Source organism: Salvia hispanica, chromosome 1 (assembly GCF_029641045.1).
Source record: "Salvia hispanica isolate PSC_SH4W2 chromosome 1, Shi_PSC_v1, whole genome shotgun sequence".
Taxonomy (NCBI): domain Eukaryota; kingdom Viridiplantae; phylum Streptophyta; class Magnoliopsida; order Lamiales; family Lamiaceae; genus Salvia; species Salvia hispanica.
This window is the reverse complement of record NC_142692.1, coordinates 34465615-34491457: the sequence shown is the minus strand read 5'-3', so window position 1 is coordinate 34491457 and position 25843 is coordinate 34465615. Positions and strand designations below refer to the sequence as shown.

The window sequence follows — 25843 nt, the reverse complement described above, 5'->3', positions numbered from 1 at the left end:
ATTGACATTCATATATGCCGGCGAGGACACATTCATAGTTCATTTCTCTGATGACAATGGCATTAGGAAGAAGGTTAAAATCCATGAAGGTACGTTTAATTTTAATTATTGTTCAATTTTGTATTTCATTATCAAGTTAATTAAAAAAATTAATTATAATAATATAACATGACTTAACTTTTTGCTGCAGATTGTACACCGGCATCCAAGAAAACAACTAAAAATTTGGCAGATCCAGCAATGCCACCACAACAAAGAAAAAGAAGAACGTTGCTACATCCACAAAATCAAGAATGCCTCGAAAAACTTCACATCCTAAATATCTTGCAGATTACGTATGAATAGTATTGTAATATTCACTCCTTCAGCTTGCATCAAATGATTGTAATTGAATTATGGATTTATATCTAAGTAGTTGCACTGACTATTTTCTTAATTATATTAGTAACACTATATGATCTATTCGTTAATTATATTAGTAACACTATATGATCTATTCAACGAAATATGAAAACAAAGAAACAAAATGTAAAAAACTGAAATTAAAATCTAATATAAATACTAAGTATTAGTTTTCTACAAACTCAATTAAAACTTATAAATACATATCCCTGCAACAACAACATTGAAAACTCAGCATATCTAAACTAAATCCACAAAAATAATGACAACTACTATTCATTGCATCATTACTCTGTAGCAAAAAATTTTTTATAAGAACTCTGCAGCAGACAAACATACAGTACATAATACTGACAAAATCCAAATTTTAATTCATACCTCCAAGGTGCTAACTGCTAACATGGTACTCCAATATCAATAAAAATACAACTTCCGAAACACATACAATATCCAATTTCGGAAATTCTTCAGAAACAATAAATTGATAATAAATTAAAAATGTAAATCTACGAAACAAAATAAATAATGACTCAAATTAAATAATAAAACTAAAATAAAATGATTGCATGTTTTGTTATTTTGGAAATAACTCAAAAATGTCTGAACACCACATAAATTGTTTGCTACTTATAGGACAACACAAAATTTTAGGAAATTTTATTGTGTGTAAATAAAGGAAAAATTAAAACTTCAATTAATGTGAGACACAACTTATTTTTAAAAAAAAATCTAACATCTTATGCGGGACAAATTAAAAGAGAAACTATGTCATCTATTATGAGACAAATGAAATACTCCTACTCAACATAGATACAACAAAGAGCATAAAATATAATAAGTATAGCATCTTTTGTGCATCAAAATTCAAAACCATGAGAAAATATAAAATTAAATTTTCAAAAAAATACAAATTATATAATATACTCAGCCACATTCTTGAATGGCACAGAATTTTAGGAGGAGTTGTTAACCGGAATAAAATAGAGAGAAAAAAAGGTAGTTCAATATTTTATTAAAAGACAGAAGAGATAGAGGTGATTATTTCCAAAATTAGAAAGTGAACATCTTCATTGGGACAAACAAAAAAGAAAAGTAGACATCTTCAATAGACAAGGAGAATACTACTCGTAATAGATATTTTGCACATAATTTCGAATATTTACATGAATATCAATTCATTTCTTTCAAATTGAAACAAAAAAACAATAATTATAGCAACAAACTAATTCAATATGTCAACATAACAACTATATACATATAGTAAACTATAAAATCAATCTTCCCTGTATAAAAAATATACTACTATGTATATATCCTAAAAAAATATAGGGAACATGATTTTTGGACCACGAACTTTGCCAAATGATATTTATGGACTTCAAATAATATTATCACATAATTGATGGACCTCAAATGATATTTTCAAAGTTCACGGACCTAAAATGATACTTTGGCAAAGTTCGTAGACCTCAATATAATTGCTGTCTAACGTTTATACTATTGCAGTCTAACATATATAATATTGCAATATAGCATGTCGTCACAATGTCATTTTGAGAGTGTTATTATTTTAACACACCCCTATATATATATTACAAAAAAATAATCTTTAAAAATATATAAGATATTTACCAATAGTACATGAATCAATGTAAAAAATATAATTATACTCTAATACTACATTAAATAAAATTAGAAACAAATAATCATAAACATCACACTATCCCAATCCAATCACTTGAAAAATATGACTATTCTCATTCCATTCCCTTCCAATCGTTACCAAAACAGCCGCATTCCCATTCCCTTTTTAACTTTTCTTTTACAGAAAACAACTACAATGACAACAACCAAATTAATTAAAAACAACAATAAAGAAAAGTAATCTTGATTATACTTTAACAACGTATTTTATTAACAAACATAAACATATTTTTTATAAGTTAAATAAGATAATTTTCTTTAACAAAATAAATATACATTTTCTTGAAATTCAAGTCGATAAATGACAATATAAAAATTATCTAAATAAATAATTATGTAAAACCATATTCAAAGCTTAAAAACCACTGTACACTACATTATATAATTTTATAGTTATTCTAAGTACTAAAGATAAAAAAATAATACCGTAATAAAAAATAAAAAATCAAAGAAAACAACATATACAAATGACTATGTATTACTAATTCACACTTACTAATCATTCTTAAATACAGTAGTACAAAATAACATTGAAAGTGAATTCTATTAATATACACATACTTGCTAATATATAGGTAAAATATCAAATTTAAATAAACCACTGATAATAATACATCAACTGCCAATATTACATATTACAGCAGCAAAACTAACTACACGCTTGCTCATCTTTCTTGACTCTGAATACAAACAAAGTCGACAACAAAACGAAATTAAAAAGATGAGAAAAGCCACAAACTAACTACTATTAATAATAATTACATAAACGACAAAAGACATCATAATAAATCGCTGATATAATCAACAAAATCATCAATCACAACCAGTTTCAATCTTTCGGTTTCTTAACAGATACCAACTTACTCTTCTTCTTGGAATACTTAACAGAACCATCAAAGTCGTCACCAAACTTCCTCTTCAAACCATGTGTAACATCAACACCTTCATCTTTCAAAACACTACTCTTCTTGCGCTCAACTAATGGAAAAACATCAACTGCAGCATCTATGTCGATAACAAAATCATCCTTCAGCAGTTCAGGAACTTTACAAATACCATCAACACTAGCAACATCATCAACCAACTGTAGATCCACAAAAATTTTCACATCACTCGAACCAGAAGAGAACAACTTATCACCACACACCTAATAATAAGGAACATTACTTAAAGATAATAAAATATAAAAATAATCATTAATTACTATAAAGAATAAATAACAACTAATGAAAAATACCTGGAGAGAATCATTATCATGTCCCAAGTTTACAATTGGAGAAAGCCTATCACATTCTTCCAAGAAGAGATCATCTAACGACTGTGAAGGATTCCCTTTGTCCAAATTAGAAAGAATATTGGCAGAATATTTGCGAATCACAGCATCATCAGAAACAACTTTTTTGACATTATAGGGTTTCAGCCTTAGGAAATCATCCTCTTTACTAAGACTTATCTTAAAGAGGTACACTTTGCCAATAATAAAATTTTCAATTTCCCTCGGCACACAGTTCAGAGAAACAACCTGATATAAATAAAAAAAAAAGCTTTCAAAACTAATTAAGCTAAAATAAAAAAAGCTTTCAAAACCATTTTTTTTACCACATTTCTTGCAAGATATATAATACCAATCACCGTAACAACTCACAGCCTCAACTCTTGCACAAATCCAGTAATTTCCATCCTGTTCATTCAATAACTGCAGAATATTTTAATGAACACAAATAAAACATAACAAAAGGTACACAAATAATTAAAACGTTACATACTACTTGGCAAAATAAACTCTCGATAGACTTCAAATTTCATTCAATATCATCAACCACATAAGGCTTGACAGACTTTAAGCACAAGGGTAAATCAACACAAAAAGATTCATCATCCTTTACCCTATAAAATAATCAAAATTTGTTAATCATTCAATAAAAATAATCTATAAAATACAAAAATCAATTTCACAAAAGAACACCTTTCTTTAAGTCGATTGATCTCATCAATATCCTTATTCAAAGACACTTTCGATGCATTATAAATGGTCCCGCAACTAATTTGACCTAAATGAACAATAAAAATTATAACATTCATAACGCAAACATATACTAAAATAATAATCATAAAAAAACCTACCATTGAAAATAGTAGCCTTACAAAATTGTACCAAAACAATTGGTACAACTTTAATGTCAAACTCACGTTGACTCAAGAAGGAATCAACATATTCTCCCCATAAAGTGCAATGTATAGACACATGGTTGCAAAAAATATACAAATTTCATAAAATTTGTATATACTTTGATAATAAGCAACAAAACAATAATTTATATAATAAATTAAAACAATAAAATTATACTACTCATCCTCCAGAACCAATTCCAGTAATTTAGAGGACCTTTCATCAACCACCCTCACACAATCTCGAACTACTCCTACCACATCTGCAATTTAAAATTAAAATATATATATATATATATATATATATATAGGGGAGCACTAGGGTGCCCCCTTATTTAGAGTCACAACGTACATCCAATCTGGTGCTGCCATGTGACACAAAACATGCAATATTTTAAACACAAAAATGCAATCTAGTTGTATATGCATTTTTGCAGATTGCATTTTTGTTGTATGTAAATTGCATTTTATAGTGTTGAGTTTTGCATTTTCACATAAATTGCATTTTTTATTGTTAAGTTTTGCATTTTCACATATAAAAATGCAATCCATCTATATATAAAATGCAATTTAAACAGTCAATTTCTAAAATGCAAAACTTAACAATAAAAAATGCAATCTACATATAACAAAAATGCAATCTGCCGAAATTCATTTATAGCTTCTACAAATGCGTATTGCATTTTTCTGTATACAATATTGCATTTTTCGTGCCATGTGGCAGCACGTGGTTGGATGTACGTTGTAACTTTAAAATTTGTTGTTATACTAATATACCCCTATATATATATATATATATATATATATATATATATATAGGGGTGTGATCATATCATAACTCATATTTATGTGATAACCTAATAACCCTATCATTTTATGGGTCAAAAGTATCATTTTTACTAAAAATGATATCATTTTTACTAAAATGATATTATACACGATAAAATGATATTTTTTTAAAATGATATTTTTCGCCCATAAAATGAGGGTTATTAGGTTATCACCATAAATATGGGTTATGATATGATCACATCCTTATATATATATATATATATATATAAAATCATAAAATATATGATTGGAAACTAAAAAAAAAAAAAAAATTAAAACATACCAAACAAACCACATTCACCGACATCATTAATGCTGAGAATCTCATCGATTTTCATAGTATTATACATACAAATAAAAAATCCAGGGACTTCAACTTTTATGATAGAAGATTTTTCATAAATCTGAATTTTGAATTCATGCGCAGCAGTTTTGTATTTTTTCGGACGGTCTTTAATGAAAAAATTCTTGATACAATAGATATCTCATTCTTTGATGACACGACCCTTTCTCTCGATCATAGCCTTTGGAAACAACACATGTATTTTAACTCCCTGTAATTAAAGATATTTATAATATAATCTTGACAATAAAATGCTACGCAAGTATATACAAAAAAAATTCATTATAATAATACCTCCTCATCATGCATTATACACTCAAGAGATGAAATAACTTCTTCTCTCCCAGACCAATAAGTATTATATTTATAGACACATCTAACTTTAATAGTATGTGTAACACTTGCCCTCGTTAAATTTGCTAGCAACGTAACACCTTGCGCCATATCAACTACAAAATACAATAATTAAAATAAAAAACAATTAGAATTACATATAACAAATGCAAACTACAATCAAAACAACAAAAAAAAACACAACAATTAAAAAAAATTAAACCTGAGATCAGTGGTAGCGATTAACAAAGTCACAAATGAGTCTATTTATAGAGCAAAATATAAGCAAAATTTTGAATCGAAAAAATGGCTCCAAACTATTACAAACTGGTTATAACCCAAATCTAGCCTAATATACCTAAAACAATTATATAAACTCACCGAATGATATCTCGATTTAGACATGTATTCAGATATTGAGATATATGAATAAAATTACAAAACTCAGAAACACGTGTAACAATAATAAAATATTTACTCCAACGTCAGAATTGAGTTTCCCTTTATTAAATAGTATAACATACATAAAATAACAATTTAAAACACGTGTAACACTATAATATATTATAATCCAAGTTCTGATACTCACTTTATTATATACTCCAACTATACCGCAACAAAACCAAAACACAATCTGTTGAACCATAAATACTAATCATTGCCCATTCTCAGAACTAAAGTTATATCACATTTAATACCTTGTGTGTTAACCCTAACACATGAACTATAAATCAAATAGAAGAATAGAAGAATTAGTATAATAGATGATCTAATACTGAAATATGTAATACGAAATATATTAACATTTAATATTAATAATAACAATATATATCAATAAGTTAATACATTAATTAATCCAATAAATAAATTCTCCAAACTCAACTATATATGCTAATCTCAATATAATACACTAAAAACAATAACAAAAACAAATATATGTTGACAACTAAGTGAAGATGATAATTACCTTAAGTTTAGGATAATTAAACTAAAATATAATAAATCAATATATCAAGTAGTACATTATATATCAACATATACAATAAATACAGCCATCACAAAATTTATTAGGTGACGGTTACGAAAAAAAATGATTGCACTATGAATATATCGATAAAGCAAAATAATAACTACACTACATTCGACAAAACAAAAACCCATTCAAATTAGACAGTAAATTTATTGAAACAAAAACAAAATTTATCTACTCCATCTCCAAAAATAGGAAGACATTTATTTTAGCATTCAATTGAGCCTAACATATCTAAACTAAAAACTCAAACAGGAAATAACTACTTTACTTTTTTAACAATCGCTAGCATTTATAACCAAAAAACATCAAAATAAAATGATTAATATTTATACATCTCGATCTGTTTTTGTACAACCGAAAATTAATTTATTTTAGACAAATCAATTTACCTATACATTAAATTAAACTATGATCGCATATATATAGTACATGGATGGTGTAAGATATTGCAAATAATCACCAACTGAATAAAAAATTAACTTATATATGTATATATTAATATGTACTATACATACAAACATCTCAGTAATCCATAATAAATATAAAATTGATTAAAACTTAAAAGACTTGTCAAACAATAATAACCACAACAATAAAAAAATAATAACACAATCTGATTAAAAATACAATACATACAAATAAACTATCAACTATTAACTCAAGTTCATACATACAAACTCACCATCAACAACTTACTACCACTATTTACTTAAAATAATGACTTCTAAAACTATTACTTAAAACAAACAACAACAAAAAATAGTCACAATTTAACTTTTAAAGCTACGTCAATCGGCAATAAATGCACTACAACTCAATACAAATAATTTCTGTTTTGTCTCAATAGCCAGTAGACAATTTTTACAGAAAGAGAATTTAGGGAGAATGCAATAAACATATCACCCTAAGTTTATGAAAAGAATTATCATCTCGATTTTCACACAAAAAGTACATCATCAGCAACAAACACAAATCGTACATCACAAACACCTAAAACATACATACAAACAACTAAAAATCTCAATATTCCACAACCATAAATTAAATTTAATAAAACATTTAAAAAATGTAAATCAATATAGCTGAATATATAATAAAAATAATCAATACATGCAAACATCTACAAAAAATAATACTACTCTATAACAATATATTTAAGTTGAAGTCGATGCAATTCTCTTTGCAATTTTACACTATATATATACAAACAATGTAAACCTTTGTAACAAAATTTAACCTTTCATTTATGTCAATCAGCAATAAATGCAATACAAAATCATTTCAAATGATTTCTGATTTGTGTCAACTGACAATATCAGATTTCTGCAAAATATAATTATTACAAAGATGTAACTATCTAATCAATTTTCAATTTTCAGAAAAACAATAAGCCATCAACAACCAAAATAAAGATCTAACCAATACTTTTAAACTAATACATGCATACACACATATAAATAATCTATCATAAATAACAACTTTACCGTTCTTAACGATAGATAACATTTATAGCCAAACTGCATTAACATCAAATAATTTTTCCTCTTAAATATCGATCTAATAACACATTCAAAAAATTAAATAAAATTATAAAATATATAGAAAATAAGAATTACAAATATTCATTTCCCACAACAATACAACAATCTTTACTTCCACTATTAACTTAAAACAAAGACTTTTAAACATATAAAAACAAGCAATATAAAATTATAATCACAATTCAACTTTTAAAGCAATGTGAATCAGCAATAAATGCACTACAAATCAATGAAAATCATTTCTGTTTTGTATCAATAGCCAGTTGTCAATATACTGTGCATGTAATTAACACAATACCAATTTATGAAATTGATCAATATATATCATCATTAGATAAGCTTACAAGAATAGACATATATTGAGATATATTCATAAAATAACAATATAGACGTATATTGAGATACAATAATAAAATATTAAAAACACATGTAACAATAATAAAATATTATACACTCCAACTTCTAAATTGGAATTCCCTTTATAAATATACAAACATAAAATTTATAGCATTCCAAAAAAACATATAACACTAATAAAATATTCTTCAGATTTAATCATCTACGTAATCATCTAATACAAAAATAGCATTACAGACATTTATTATTTAAACTATAACAAAGAGAGAAAAGAAGAAAATATCTAAGGATTCATTTTAAACATACATTCATAGTTTAACTTTGAAACTATGTCAACCAGCAATAAATCAACAATGTAAACATACATGCATCATTTAACCCTAACAAATATCGATAACACTTCAAACCGTACATGCATCATTTAACTTTTAAATTATGTCAATCCGCAATAAATGAACTACAACTCACTGCAAAACAATTCTATTTTGTACTCATATCAATTCTCAACAAACATGTCTGCAGAAATGAATTTACAAAGAGTAGATTTACATATAAATATACAATTAGAAATAAATAGATGTTACCAAATTTTGTATAACCAAAAAATAAATTATTTGAGACAAATCGTTTACTTATACATTTTTAAAAAAGTGGGATCAAATATATAGAACATGCAACGTGCATCATATTGTAAATCATCATCAAAATATTATAAAAAGATTAACATATATATACAAATTAATATGTACTATACATGCAAACATCTCAGCAATCAATCATAAACTTTGATCAAAACTTAAAATAATTGTCAAACAACAATAACAAAAACAATAAAAAAATAATAACACAATTTGTTTAAGAATACAACTTAAAATATATACAAATCCACTATCAACAACTATCTCAATAGAAAAAAGAAAAATACACTATCAACACCTTACTCAATAGATACATATATAAATAAAAAAATAAGAACACAATTTGTTTAAAAATAGAACCTAAAATATATACAAATCCACTATCAACAACTAACTCAATGGAAAAAGAAAGAATACACTATCAACAACTAAATCAAAAATTTGCATACACTATCAACAACTAATTCAATAAATATATACAAGTACACTATCAACAACCAACTCAATAGATACATACAAATAAACTATCAACAATTCAACAACATACTAACACTATCTACTTAAAAACATGACTTCTGAACCTATTAAAACAAACAACGAAAATCAATACTCACAATCTAAATAACACAATTTACCCAATACTCACAATTAAACTTTTTAATTTATGTCAATCAGCAATAAATGCAATACCCATTATTGCAAATAATGATATCAGTTTTGCATTAATTAGCAATATCAACTTTCTGCGCAAAGATAATTATTACAAATTTAACATATGCATATAAACTAATGTATACATACACACATATAAACATTCTATCATAAATTTTAAATTAAGCAAAATCTTGAACAACATGTCAATCAACAATAAATGAAACCACCTCAAAAACAGTGATTTAGATTATCTATGCAACCTTCAATACATACAAATACGTAGAAGCACTGCCACAACTACTTTGTCAATTATTTAAATTACATAAATGAAGTTAGACAATCAAAGAAAATATCTGTAAACATATTTAATAATCAATGCAAAAATAAAATACTTACAAAATAATAATTCTACAGCATAACAAATTACTAAAGTTTGAAATAATGTAGCGATCACAACTAACTTCTTGATTGACATAATTATTTAACATAAATAAACTTAAATAACCCTAGAGTTTAACGTGTATTAATTTATGCATAAAATTACATAGCAAAAAGTAATGTACGGAGTACAAAATTGTAAACAACATTTGGTGTTTAGGTACTACACCCTAGCCAATTTGAATTACTAAAGCCTTAGGGTTTTTGGATATAACTTGGATAAATTAGAAAACACTATGCAATATCCGATTTCTGCAAAAATATCATTATTACACAGATGTAACTATATAATCAATTTCCAATTTTCAGAAAAACAATACGCAATCAGCAACCAAAACAAAGATTTAACTTATGCTTATAAACTAGTACATGTATACACGTATCTAAATAATCTATCATAAATAACAACTTTACCATTCTTAACAATAGATAGCATTTATAGCCAAAATGCATTAATATCAAATAATTTTTCCTCTTAAACATCGATCTGATAACATATTAAAAAATTAAAATAAAATACCAAAATATGTAGAAAATTGAAATTACACTACGAATATGCAAATTACTACAAATCAATGCAAATCACTTCTCTTTTGTATCAATAACCAGTTGTCAATTTACTACCCATGTAATTAACACGCTACCAATTTATGAAAAGAATAATTAGATATCTTTATTAGATAAACTTATAAGAATAGACATATATCGAAATACATTCATAAAACAACAATATAGACGTATATCGAGATACAATAACAGAATATTAAAAACACATGTAACAATAATAAAATATTATATACTCCAAACATAAAATTGATTAAATATTAAAAACACATCTTGAAATTCCCTTTATTAAATATACAAACATAAAATTTATAGCATTCCAAAAAAACGTATAACACTAATAAAATATTCTACAGATTTAGTCATTTACGTAATCATCTAATACGAGAATAGCATTATAGACATTTATTATTTAAAAAGTAAACAAAATTATTCAATTTAAACTATGACAAAATCATATTTGTTTTATATCAAAAGCCAGTAGACAATTTCAGCACACAAAGAATTTATGAAGAACAAATTTAACAATTTAACAATTTATGAAGAGAATTATCATATCAAGTTTCACACAAAAACTACGTCAACAACACGTGAACCAAATCGATTTAAAAAAGCAAATAATACATGCATAAAAAAACCTAAAATTCTCAATGTTTTCCAACCATAAATAGATATTTAATTAAAACATCTTCAAAATTATCTATAAACATAACTGAATATATAATAAAATAATCAAAGATATATAAAACCCAAAATTAATACGATATAACAATTATTATAAGTTGAAGACGATGCAAATTGATTGCAATTTCACCCTATATATACAAACAATACAAACCTTTGTAACATATACGCCATCAACAACCAAAACGCCAATTTAACCTGCACATATAAACTAATACATACGTACATAACAACATGTAAATAATCTATCATAAATTTTCAATTAACAAAAACTTCAAACAATTGGAGTTACTCTACATAATTAAAATAGGGTTTTTGGCTGTCACGACCGCATTTTTGCTAAGGATAGCGAAAGCGGGTAAATCGCGACTAATAAAAGGATTTAAAGGAATTAGGAAGAAATGGAAATGGAACTTGCACATTGAAAAGTCAAACAATATCATAAGATAGGATCCAAGTATTCAAATACAAGGATTTAAATGACAATAGCATTTCATCAAAATGAATCAGAGTTACGATGTTGAGAGTTTACTATTCTCTCTTAACAAACTGCAGCGGAAAAAGTCCAGAGAACGACTTCGCGTATGAAGACACGAAGCGTCGAGAGAACCACACTTATTTTCTTAAGTAGCATCGACTCTGATCAGCACGCCTCCGCCCTTTTGCTTAAATCTGCACGTTTATAAATACATGCAGGGCTGAGTACAGGAGTACTCAGTGGACACATGCCGAAAACAAAACGTACAGTATATAGTTGTCATCCATCCACAGTATCACACGGGGGTTTTTCTTAAAAGGCCCGAGCATACTAAATTCTTTTGTGAGCTAAAAGTTCGATTGATCAATCTAAGTTCTCCAAATCACTCGCCAAATCTGAGAATCGTGTACCGTGAAGGTGGCCACCTTCAGCGGATACATCGCCGGCCAACAGCTGATGGCTCACGGCTCTCGTGCACATTATTCCGAACAGGATTTGCGGTCCTATTGGGAACCGAATTCGTTAGACTCGGGCTGGCATCGCCAAAACCCGCGGGTTACAACCCCAACAGATAGGCCTCAAAACAAACATTTTATGGCATGACAACAACTTTAAAATAATCACTGCTTCATTTTGAGAAAATGATTTTTCATAACTTCAAAAGTATTTGCTTTATATCCACACTATAGTGCTGGATATTAAAAGAAAGCCCACCTGATACGCTTATCTCCAAATAACAACTCTTGTGTTGGCCTCACTTTGCCCTCGAGCAAAATATCCTTTGAAAATAAATAGCGTAGCACGCTAATTAGTACTTGAAATATTTCTCATGAGAAAACAATGCATGCATCATATTGGATAACACCTATATCTTAGTCTCGGCTTATAGGATTTTATTAATCCTACCTCGGGCTTCACTACTTCATAAGGTTTGATTATTCACTTCACTAATTTCGGGGAAATCTCTATTTTCTCGAAGATAATCACTTGGGTATTTATTTACTAAAGTATGGATTCATGGAAAATCCCTCTCTAAATCCTTTCTTTGAATTTTCTTAAGGCCGCCCATTCGCTTCTCCGATTTCAATATTTTCCATCCTCGGAAACTTAGTAATTTATTCGGAAATTAATTGATTGAGCTCCAACTCAAGTCCTTAAATTAAATCCGATCCAACATAAATAATTCTTGGCCCAATTACTAATCTTGGTCCATGCTCCATTCCCCTTTAAAATATCTCGGCCCACTTCCAATTAGTTGCAACAGTCCAACAAGCAAAACTCTTGGCCCACTATTACTTAAATTCTCTTGAGTCCATTTTATTCCACTCAACTTGTTAAAGCCCAAACCAACAAATTAAGTGGCCCAACATAATTAGTCCACCAAGGACCACATACACCTCCATCGGTCAACTCCCTCTCTTCCACAATCCATTTTCTCCCAAATTAAATCCAATTTCAGAATCCTTAACTCTTGAAGGAAGGAACGACGTCTCCAGCCGCCCTTCTCCCTCTTCTCCGGCGAAATCGCCTCCACCTCGACTGAATTTCGGAGTCCCGTCGGCGGTTACTTCCTTCTCTATCGCATTCTCTTCTTTCGTCGAGCTCGGAGGAGCTCTCGGCTCTCCGTCGCCGCCTCCGGCGGATTCGCCACCGTCGAGCTCTCTCCAAACGAAGTCGCCGACAGAGAAGGTGTCTCCTTTCACTCTCCGTCTCCCTCTCTGTTTTTTTTTCTTTTCTCCGCCGGGAATCTTCCTCCGGAGACCGCAGCGCCGCCGCCGAACAAGTGCCGGGGAGCTCCTTGCCTTCGGAGTTGCTGCGTCGCTGCCCCGTCTGTCGGATACGCGTGAGGCAGCTCCCTCCTCGGTCTCCGCCGTAATCCCGTTATCACTGGACAGCCTTCCCCCTAAGCTAAGTCTTCTAACTTAGCTATTTTACTTAGGCCTCTCAATGGCAGTAGCTAATACTTGGTGTTGGGAGTCTAATTGAGTTTGATGAAGGGGCCTATCCTTTGAGTCCAAATTCTCATCACTTTACTGGAATTTTCATCTTCAAAGCAATTGTGATTTGCTTAAGTTATTGAGGCTAATGGCTTGGTCCTTGTTCCAAAATCCTTGCTACTTATTTCCAAATTTTGTGCATCTAAGGTTCTAAGTTCTCATTTAGAGCTTGCTATGTGAAATCTATATGAATGCTATTTACGTAAAGGATGTTGGGGAGAATTACCTTGCTTTGGTGATTCCTTAATTGTTGGGCAGCTCAAGAGCTTCCTCCCTCTCCTCTCATTCCTTGCTACTCTTTGCCGAAAAGTTTCTAAGTGGTAAAAAGGTGAAGCAAGAGGTGTGGTATGGCTCTTTATATAGCCAACTCTTTTGGCTTGTTGGGGAAGATACAAAATTCCCTTTTTGAGCTAATTGTTCATCTCTCTTTTTGAATCTTGATAAAGGCTTCCTTGCCTTCTTGGTGAAAGTCTTGGGAGGTGTTATACTTGGTGATCAAGTTTCTTAATTGACCATGTGGTAGAAAAGGACTTTTCACTCTTTAGATTAAGGGGATGACTCATCATTCTTTATCCAATTGTCATTACATCCACTTTGGGAAGATTTGAGATATCTTATTCATTGTCTCCTTGCAAACACTCTTGCAAATCTTTAAATGGCTCCTTACCATTTTCTTGAATACCATTTTTCATTGGTTTTTGTTGAAGAAAGAATCTAACTATTTTGGGAATTTCCTTGGCAGGTTAAGAGACAACGCATGCTATCTCTAGGAGACTACTAATTGACCTCTTGGCATGGAGTGGGGATCAAGAATCGAGATGTGTGTAGAGAGGATCCTCAATGAAGACTTAGCAAATCCCTACTTTTGTTTCTTTACTTCATTTAGCTTTCTTAGGAAATTTCTTTTGTAACGTAGATATATCTTCTCTACTTGTTCCAGCACCAATATCCATGTAATCTTTTTCATGAAAGGTAGTTCTCCTATATTGTATGGTATACCTCCAACCTTTCTTCTTTTGAATAAATTCCAATAACACTTGCACACCTATTTATGTGAAATTCTTGGCATTCTCCTTTCTCTTCCTCCAACCATTGTAGTTTATAAACTTGAAATTCCTTACACTTTAATTCCACATGGTATAAGAACCAAACATAACTTAATTCCTTTACTCATGATAAAATCAACTTAACATAGATTCAATCATCTCTTCGTCCAATTTTTTTTTTATACTCCAAAAATCTATGCAAGAAAACTCGGGGTGTTACATTGGCTTTTTAAACCAAAACCTTTCCCCGAATTCTGATTTTTCCCATGAACTATGAGATTTGTTATTAAAACCACGAACTTTCACTTCGTTAGGATTTTCCTCCGACGGGTCAACAACGAAACCCGGGTTGTCTACATATCAATTTTAATCTTATTTGTCGCTAAATTGATTACTGGGATCTGAAGGGTCGGGTTTTTGCACGTGTGTCGTGTGCACGTGTCCCTCCTTTCAACAAGATTTATAATTTTCCCACTAATGCAACAAATATTACTAAGTATAAGCGGCAAGAGCGGGGTCGAACCACAGGGACCATAGTTCTACTCGAGATCGTTTCTATAACACAAGCGGAAAAGGGGTCGGCTGCTGCCACCCATTCATTGAGTGAGTTAAAAATCTAATCTACTTGACCTGGCGGAATTAAACCGGACTCTATTTACCTGACCTAGGAGACGGGAGAAGTACGGAAGGAAAATAAAACACGAAAATATTTTTCATCATTTTAATAAATCATGAAAGCAACTAAAGAAAACAATTGAAACTTACTAACCAAGCTAAAGGCTTTCCTAAAATAGGCAGACAAAGTGTAAAAGTAAAGTGGGGACCATTTTTCTCAAACTAGTTGGGCTGACAGAAAAGCTGGAAAACCAAAAAGCAAAAGCAAAAAGCAGATCTGATTCTCTAACTAACTCATACTTCATCTTCTCCAAACAACCAAGTAAAAACAGAGCATAGAACAGAGCTTCAACACCATTGACCAAATAAAACAGAGCATGCTTCAAAACGAGATGTAAACACGAAATTCAAGCTAGAACTACCAGATCTACGCTACTGGGTCAAGCAGAAAACGAAATGAACACAGATTACCTTGCATGCATCACCTAAACTATCGGATCTCAGAAATCGAGCACGTGAACAACTAAATCTCAACCTCTAAACTACTGGAAATCATGTAAACAACATGGATCTAAACATCTAAGCTACCAATTGCGAAAAGCATCCAAGAAACATAAGTAAATAGCATCAATAACATGAAAATAAACACCAAATCTTCATAAAACTGGAAATGAGTCGAGATCCAACGGTGAAGTCGTCAATTCCTCCGATGAAACCATTGAACTAAGCTAAGAAAGCAACAAACTATCTAACTAAACTAAGAGAGCGGTGGCGTTAAGCGCCTATGAGAGCTTCCTACCTAAACTACGATAGCGTTAAGCGCTCCCTCTTCATTGTGGAAAACTTCTATTTATAGAGTGGCTTTAACTTCAACCCTAAGGTAACTTCTTGTCGGTATTTGACCATTTTACCCTTGCAATAATTGAGGATCTTCATGTCAGCACGCCATTCTGTCTCCTTGACCAGGTAGATGACTTTTTCTGCGCTTCACCTCCATTACGCCATTATGTCTCCTTGACCAGGTAGATGACTTTTTCTGCGCTTTTGCTCCATTTTTTGCATCTGTCAGGTCAATTAGCACAAACTCCTGGATCCAGCAGATTTCTGCACACTTAAGCTCAAAATTTGTGCATTATCTCCCCCAAAATCATATAATTTTAACCCAAAACCAATGCATGAAACGAGCCTTATCAGGATCCTATTTGGCACAATAATACATACAATCACAATTATTACATAACAAATGACAACTTTTGAATAAACAAAACACAATTTTAAAATTTTGAATTATGCTATTCGGGTTGGGTTGGGAAAATCCTAACGAAATGAAAGTTTGTGGTTTTAAAAACAAATCTCATAGTTCATGGGAAAAACCGGAATTCGGGGAAAGATTTTGGTTTAAAAAGCCAAAAACCCATTAAAATAATAGAACTCTATATGCGATTATTAAAAGTTGAAGACAAAACATATTGGTTGCAATCTAAACTTACATACACAAACAATGTAAACCAATACTCACAATTAAACTTTTTAATTTATGTCAATCAGCAATAAATGCAATACCCATCACAACAACTTTTTTCATCAGTTTTGCATTAATTGACAATATCAACTTTCTGAGCAAAAATAATTATTACAAATTTAACCTATACATATAAACTAATGGATACATACACACATCTAAACATTCTATCATAAATTTTAAATTAAGCAAAATCTTGAAAAACATGTCATTCAACAATAAATGAAACCACCTCAAAAATAGTGATTTAGATTAACTATGCAACCTCCAATATAACAAATATGTAGAACACATTCACAACTAATATCCGAATTATTTAAATTAAATAAATGAAGTTAGACAATAAAAGAATATAACTGTAAACATATTTAATATGCAATGCAAAAATAAAATCCAAAATAATAATTCTACAGCAAAACAAATTATTAAAGTTTGAAATAATGTAGCGATCATAACTAACTTCTTGATTGATTTAATTATTTAACGTAAATAACCTTAAACAACCCTAGAGTTTAACATGTGTTAAACTTTTAATACATACAAACAATGCTCTTAACATATCATCATTAAAAACTATGAACACATCGATGCAGAAACCCTAGAGATTTGTGTGTAATAAACTTTTAATACATACATTAAAACTATGAAAATATCAATGCAAAAAAACTAATAACAACAAATAGATGTAAATATTGAATTAATACTGTATTAAATTATCAAAAATACTGTATTATAAATCTTGACGAAGCAATATAATCATAATCAAAAGAGTACTGTAATAAATTAAAAAAAATACTACTATCTGCTAACCCTATGCATTACTAAACCCTTTGGATATAGATATATCATGATTACTTAATAAACACCATGATATGGTTACAACTATGAAAAATAGGTACTACACCCTAGACCCATGCAATACTAAATCCTAGAGTTTTGCGTGTATTAACAAACACAAATATAATTCGCACATCTCAATGTTCTATGCATACATACAAACTTGAAAAACACATCGATCAACAATAAATGGAACACTTGAAACTAATTTATCAATTATTTAAATTACATAAATGAACTTATAAAAATAAAAAACACACCTGTAAACATATATCTGTAAACATGTTCAGTGGTACATCATAAAAAATTACAAAAATTCGACATAACTTAGTATTCACAAATAACTTGATGACTAATTTCATTACATAAATAAGCTCAAAAAACCATACAGTTTTGTGGGAATTAAACTTTAATACATACAAATACCTCTAACTGATCAACATTAAACACTATAAAAACATCGACGCAAAAACCTAATAACTACAATCAAAATAAATTTTCATAACATTTGAATTATAAGTATTAGTTAATGTAGTATTTTATGCATAAAATTACATACAAAAAAATAATATATAAAACTGTAAACAACATTCGCTAATTAGGTGCTAGACCCTAGCCCTATGGATTACTAAACCCTTAGGGAAAGGATTTAACTTCGATCAATTAGTGAACTGTAACATCCCTAACCCGAAACATAAATCTTTTATCATTATTGCATATTATATTATCAATTGTATTATAGAGATGGAAATAAAAGATGATGTTTGATTTATATTGGGGAATTAATATAGTTCAGTGTGTAAATATATTTTAACTAATGACACATAAATATATAGTTAGTTAGCTATTTAAGTTAGCTTAATTATATGTATTATACGTATAGTTTAGTTGATCAAGTAATTATAAAAATGTGTGCCTAATGTGTGTGTGCATGCATGGGATACATATATATAAGTAGACTACTGTGTGCATGAAATATATACATATGTAGTTAATCTTATAATTGTATCGCACACGCTAATACACACTATCCTATATTATAAAAGAAATAAGGAAAGGGATAGTGTTGTATTAATTTAATATTGCATACTATACTTCTACGTGTCAAACTATAAGATTGCATGCAACACATTTATACGAGTCATGCAACTAATAATAATAATTAAACAAACTGGATCGGTTTTGATGATATAACATATACGTGGCCATATTTGAACTATTATGCTTAAAAATCTAGGAAAAGTTGCTTATATAAATTTAGTTCTTTTATCAAGGGGAAGGGGAAGCAAAAACCGACCCATGTACTAAAATATATACCCACAAATATTGTGTTACGAGGGGAATTTTATTTGGAAAAACGAAAAGGAGGAAGGAGGTTCGGAGAGTAAGATTAAGAATAATGCATTTGGAGGGAAGGTGGAGAACAAAAAAAACAAGGAAAGAAATGGTCAGAGGGTCGTAGATGATTATCTTCACAATGAGGTATGTATAAATCACACTTTTAATTTTACATATTTTATGTGATTGATTACTATGTGTTAAATTGAAGTGAATAATTGAATTATATGATGTGAGATTGAAGTGGTTATGTGTTATTTGATACTGAGGGTGGAATATGATATGGATATGTAATTTGTGTAATAGATATGTTTATATATGATATTGGAGTTAATTGATGGAATACATGGATATGTAATTGATGCAATTGATATGTTTTGCATAAGGCATTTAAATTAACTGAATCATTGGATTAAAGAGGATCTGTGATAGTCTTGTCCTGGATCTGAAATCACAGTGGACATAATGGGACCTTCGTGTCAATCATATTGGGACCTTCGGGTCAATTCACAGTGGGACCTACGGGTCAAATCATAGTGGGACCTTCGGGTCAAATCATACTGGCATATTGGAAATCCCGGGCAGATACCAGTCTTGAACTATCACAGAATAATAAACTGAACAGAGTGGCATATCCATATCTATATGGAATCATTTTTTTATTTTGTTGATTATTAGGTATATATATTGGTTAAAGAATATAATTGATTGTTTGGGTTGTGGAATTAAAGGTAAAATTTATATACACTGAGTTGTGGCTCATATAAACCACTAATATTTTTTCAGGAATAAGATATCAGTGACGTTTTTGATTGACGTGGGTCATAGGAACTCAACATGTTATCAGGGTCGGCGACTGACGCGTTTTGACAACCTTCTCCTCCTCCTCATTTTTTTGCATACAGATAAATATATAGTATATAGAGTGGTGAGAGGGTCCCACTATGGTTTAGAATGTTTTGAAATATGTACTTGACAAAGGTTGAGTTTTGAAATTATTTATAGTAAGTGCATAAGTCATAAGGGTTGGGGTGTGACATGAACACTATCCTAAGGTTATAACTCATACCAATAAGTAGGTGCTACACCCTACCCTCATAGACTACTAAACCCAGAGTTTTGTGTGTATTAACAAATACAAATATGCATAACAAATTCAATGTTATTCGAATATTATTATTTGAACGTCCACTCATTATTCAACATTCCACATATTATACAACTGCTTTATTACACAAAGATACAGATACTAATCACTCAATAATAAAATAAAATAATATGCATGACAAAAACATTGTTATTTTATTATTTGAACTTCAAATCATTATTCAACATTCCAAAAACTGTACAACTGATACTCACTATTCCACTATTTATTTGCCCTATATACACAGGGTAACAACTTTACACAGTTAATCAACTGTCAGAGCCATCTTCCAAACTTAAACTACGTTTTCGCCTGTTCAACCATCTCCACCTTCACTCTTCAAACTGTCTCTCCGTCAAATCGTTATCAGCTCTTCCTGCAAAAACCACACTGGACAATGGCGAACAACTGCCTAAAACTTAAAGACGATTACTGCAAAAGAAACGAAGATATTATTAAAATAATAAAATAATTTTTTTTTAAAAAAACGAAGAGGAAACAATAGTAAAATACAAAGAATGGAACAACAAAGATCTCACCTTTATAATCTGCAAAATAAAATATCATCAGCGTAAAATCAACTAATCAAAATACTAAAACACACACAATGAAACAACAAATATTTCACCTTTACAATCTGCAAAATAAGAAACCATCAGAAATTAATGAACTAATGAAAAAAAACAAAAACAAAACAATACTAAAACAGAAATAATGAAACAACAGAGATTTCACCTTTATAATTTGCAAAACAAAAAATCATCAGCGTTTAACGAAGGATTAAAAGAAAATAAGAAAACACTAAAACAAAAACGTGAAAACACACATATATTACCTTTATTATATGCAAAATAAGAAATGGTTAAATGAACAACGTTATTCGGATTAAAAGAAAATAAGAAGAATAAAAGAGATATAAAAGCAACAATAAGAGAGTAGAGAGAGAAATAAGAACCTGCGGCAAGAGCATTGTTTGCAATGGCAACTGGTATTTATAGAGAAGTTTCTATTATGAAGGTGGGAAAACCGCGCTTTTCTTTGGGGGGGAAAACCCTCCCTTTTTTGGGGGGAAACCCGATTGTAACGCTTAAAAAAATTGGCAGATGACAATATTAACTTTCCCCCGAATCGGAAATTTGAAAACAGGAGGGAATTCCCTTTGATTTTCCTCCAATAAAACCGAGCTTTTAAATATAGTATAGATTGGCGGATGACATTATTAACTTTCCCCCCAAATCAGAAATTTGAAAATAGGGAGGAATTCCTTTTGATTTTCCCCCAAAAAAACCGAGCTTTTAAGTATAGTATAGATGGGGAACGGACGGAGTATTAGTTAGTCGTCTTAAAAACATTACTTATATAAATTATTAACCATGAAAGAAAAAAATAAAGATGGCATGTATATTATATTATATAATTGTGAAAATGGCTGCAATAGTGTGCTTGTGCTTTTCAGTAATAATAAAAAAAAAGGAATATTAACATCTAATATCATAAAATTTCAAGAAGTTGGGTTTTTTCCACGAACTTTGAAATTGCCAAATAATATCACGAACTTTATCCAGGGTTTGTTTTTTTCCACGAATGAAAAAATTCCCCAAATAATATTATGATACAGATTTTTTTTTCGTACTTTCTCGACAACAATTTTGAGAGCTTCAAGTTTTTCAATCTTTGAAGATAGATTTTCTTGAAGCACTCTCTCCAAAATTGTTCTTCAATCTATTAAAATAACATTAATTTTTTCATTCGTGGAAAAAAACAAAACCGAGGTAAAGTTCGTGATATTATTTGCCAATTTTAAGATTCGTGGGAAAAACTCAACTTTTTGAAAGTTTCATAATATTAAATGTCAATATCCCTAAAAAAACATAAGAAAACAAGTAACCCATATGAAATCAATGACATGCGTTTTATATTCAAAATTCTGTGTTTTATACACACCAGCCCCTTTCCCATGAAATAATAGTAGTATAGTTTTTATATGCTATAAAGTCATAGTACTATATTACTCCTACTAGGATATAAGCAGAATTTTTTTTTTTGTTTTGAAATTATTTTGTTGGTGACACACTCGTAATTGTAGTAATTTGGAGCCTATAATATAATCTCAATCAATAAATAATTAATTAAAAAATCATCCCTCCCCAAAAAGACACATTTTTCTTTCGACCATTTTATTTAATTACTTTTAAGGACGAATAGCTTAGTACTAAATAATTTTCACCAAGTTAGACAAGTATGCATTGCTAAGCCATCAAAGCTTGAGCATGAAGTTTAGGTGCATCGACCCCATTTGATTTTAGAAATAAGGTATATTTTGGTATATATTTTATTCTATTCATTTATTTGGTATGACAAAGTGAATAAAATAAAAATACAAAAAAATACTCATAAAAATTGTATTTTCCTTCCTATAATCTTTCTTTTATTCCCTCAATTTATTTCAGCATAACACGATAGTCCTAATAGTTTGGTGACTAATACTAGGATTACTATGTTAGAGCCAAAAGCATCTTGTAAATGCTATGAAAATTAACAAAATATTAGAGACAATTAAATGTAACCCCATTATATTACGTTGAAGTAACGCTATGTAAGGCACGTTTAAGCTTATTTGATTCATGTTTTATTTTAATATATTAATAGAACTCACTTTGTTCTTTTTATTTATAACTTTAAAATAACAAATCCAACTTTTTTTTTGTAAAATTTATAAAATAAAACAAACAACACCAATTATGTCTTACATATAATGCTAAATATATATAGCATATCATTTCTTTTATAAATATATTTATTGAAACCATTATAACTAAAATAGAATTTGATCATTAACAATAATAATAATAATTATAACAATAATAATATTTCCACAAAACGCGTAGCAAATTAGCATTGGACAGGTCTATATCGTAATGACTAATGCCCAATTTTTATTGTGCGACAGTTGAAATAATATTAATGTCAAAATATGTCATAATTACTAATTATGTAAGCGTGTTGGCCCTAAATTACTAATATTGGGGCGGTTTTGATATCTTCTCTTTCAACCACTTTTATAAAAGTGACTTCCATAAATTGGCCACATAAAAAATTTGATTACAATCAACACAATATTTAGCACAACAATACCTTTTTCATATTTCAAAGTCACAAAATCTAACTCGTATAATAATATATTGCACTACTAAACATTTGAAAAGGATTGTCCCTATAATGCAGAAACATGACAAAATTTGAAAAAAAAGATGCCATGTTCAAATTTATATAGTATAAGCTGTGGCAGAGGATATATGCGATCTAGCTGTAACACTAATATTACATGATGAAATATTTTAATAATAGTGATATATATTATTATTATTATTATAATAATAGATTTATAAGCTGTAATGTTGGTTGGATTAGAGCTGTATATGTTTTGTTGTTAGCTAATAAAAACAAAGCAGCGTTTCCAAATAGCAACGGCACTCATTTTTCCCACCCAAACCGTGTTTCCCCCTTTGTATAAATACCCTTGTCCACCTTCTTCATTCCTCACCTCCTCACCAATCTCTCTATTCAATCTCAAAACACAAAGCAGTAAAGCTCAAAATTGAAATGGCGTTTTCCACCATTTTCAAATTGTTTGCTGTTATCTCTCTCTTGAATGTCTGCATTGCATCACGAGCAACCCCCAATTCTCTAGTTGAAGATGTTCAAACTCAGCTGCTGAAATACCACAAAGGCGCTCTTCTACAGGGCAGAATCTCCGTTAACCTAATTTGGTACGGCAAATTCACGCCTTCTCAGCGCGCAATCGTCGCCGATTTCATCACCTCCCTCTCCCCTTCCTCTCCGTCGCAATCGCAGCCCTCCGTCGCGGCGTGGTGGAAAACCACAGAGAAGTACTACCATCTCGCTTCAGCGAGAAAGCCGTCACTCTCTCTCTACCTCAACAAGCAAATCCTCGACGATTCATACTCGATCGGAAAATCTCTCACTCAGAACCAGCTCGTAGATCTGGCGTCCAAAGGCGAGAAGATGAACGCGATCAACGTCGTGCTAACGGCGTCGGACGTCGCCGTCGACGGATTCTGCCAAAACCGGTGCGGTACTCACGGATCGAAATCGGTGGCCGTGAAGGGGAAAAATCAGAAATTCGCCTACATTTGGGTGGGGAACTCGGCGACACAGTGCGCCGGCTACTGCGCGTGGCCGTTCCACCAGCCGATCTACGGTCCACAGACCTCGCCGTTGATTGCTCCGAACAACGACGTCGGCGTGGACGGAATGGTGATCAATTTGGCGTCGCTTTTGGCCGGAACCGCGACGAATCCGTTCGGAAACGGATTCTATCAAGGAACAGCCGATGCGCCGCTGGAAGCCGCGACGGCGTGCCCTGGCGTGTACGCTAAGGGTGCGTATCCTGGCTATGCCGGAGATTTGCTGGTGGAGAAGACGAGTGGTGCGAGCTATAATGCGCATGGTGCTAACGGCAGGAAATATGTGCTTCCTGCGATTTATGATCCTTCCACCTCCAAATGCTCTACTCTCGTTTAATAATTTTGGTATTTAGGAATATACAGTTGAAAAATTTAGTAGTGAAATTCATTTATTCATTTTATTTGTTTCATGTAAAGCAAATGGATTTGGTTTGCTTTATTATTATCATATTATGAGAAAAGAGTTATATATTCATTGGTTGAGGTATATTTTCGACTTTTTAATTATTAGTAGGAGTAGTATATTTTAATTGATTACTCCGTATTGATTTTCGAAATTTGATAAGAACATGGGCCCAATTCGTACTGCAGTATGGGTGTTGGAAGGTATTCATGGGCTTTTGTAACAATATGGGCTTTCGTGTACTAACTTTATCTATTACTATTACTAAGACCATTCTTGATATGTTAAAATGGGATAAGGAATAAATTGAATAAATATGAGAATATAATAAAAATGAAATAGTACTCCTCATTCTATTTCATTCTCTTTTTTAGTTTTCGCAATGAACAATAGTCTCATAATTGTGGACGGATGTAGTAATATTTGACGAGGAATTCAAATGATATCTAAGGAATATATATGAGAATATATAATGAAAATGAATTAGTATAATTCCATTCCATTCTCTTACTTAGTAGTGATTGTAGTCTCTGTAACGTTCGCAAAGTTGCCGACGGATGG

At 30.4% G+C, this 25843-nt stretch overlaps 1 protein-coding gene and 1 long non-coding RNA gene across 2 annotated transcripts; both read left to right on the top strand.

Moving 5' to 3' along the window:
• The first annotated feature begins 19430 nt into the window (after nt 1-19430).
• Nucleotides 19431-20709, top strand: LOC148933672 (uncharacterized). The gene is made up of 2 exons (XR_016130137.1): nt 19431-19668; nt 20311-20709. It is a non-coding gene; the product is annotated as an uncharacterized LOC148933672 (long non-coding RNA).
• Nucleotides 20710-24200: 3491 nt separating this feature from the next.
• On the top strand, nt 24201-25366 carry LOC125222782 (protein PHOSPHATE-INDUCED 1-like). The gene has a single exon (XM_048125589.2). The coding sequence runs from the start codon at nt 24275-24277 to the stop codon at nt 25214-25216; it is 942 nt and encodes a 313-aa protein (XP_047981546.1). The 5' UTR covers nt 24201-24274; the 3' UTR covers nt 25217-25366.
• The last annotated feature ends 477 nt before the right edge of the window (nt 25367-25843 follow it).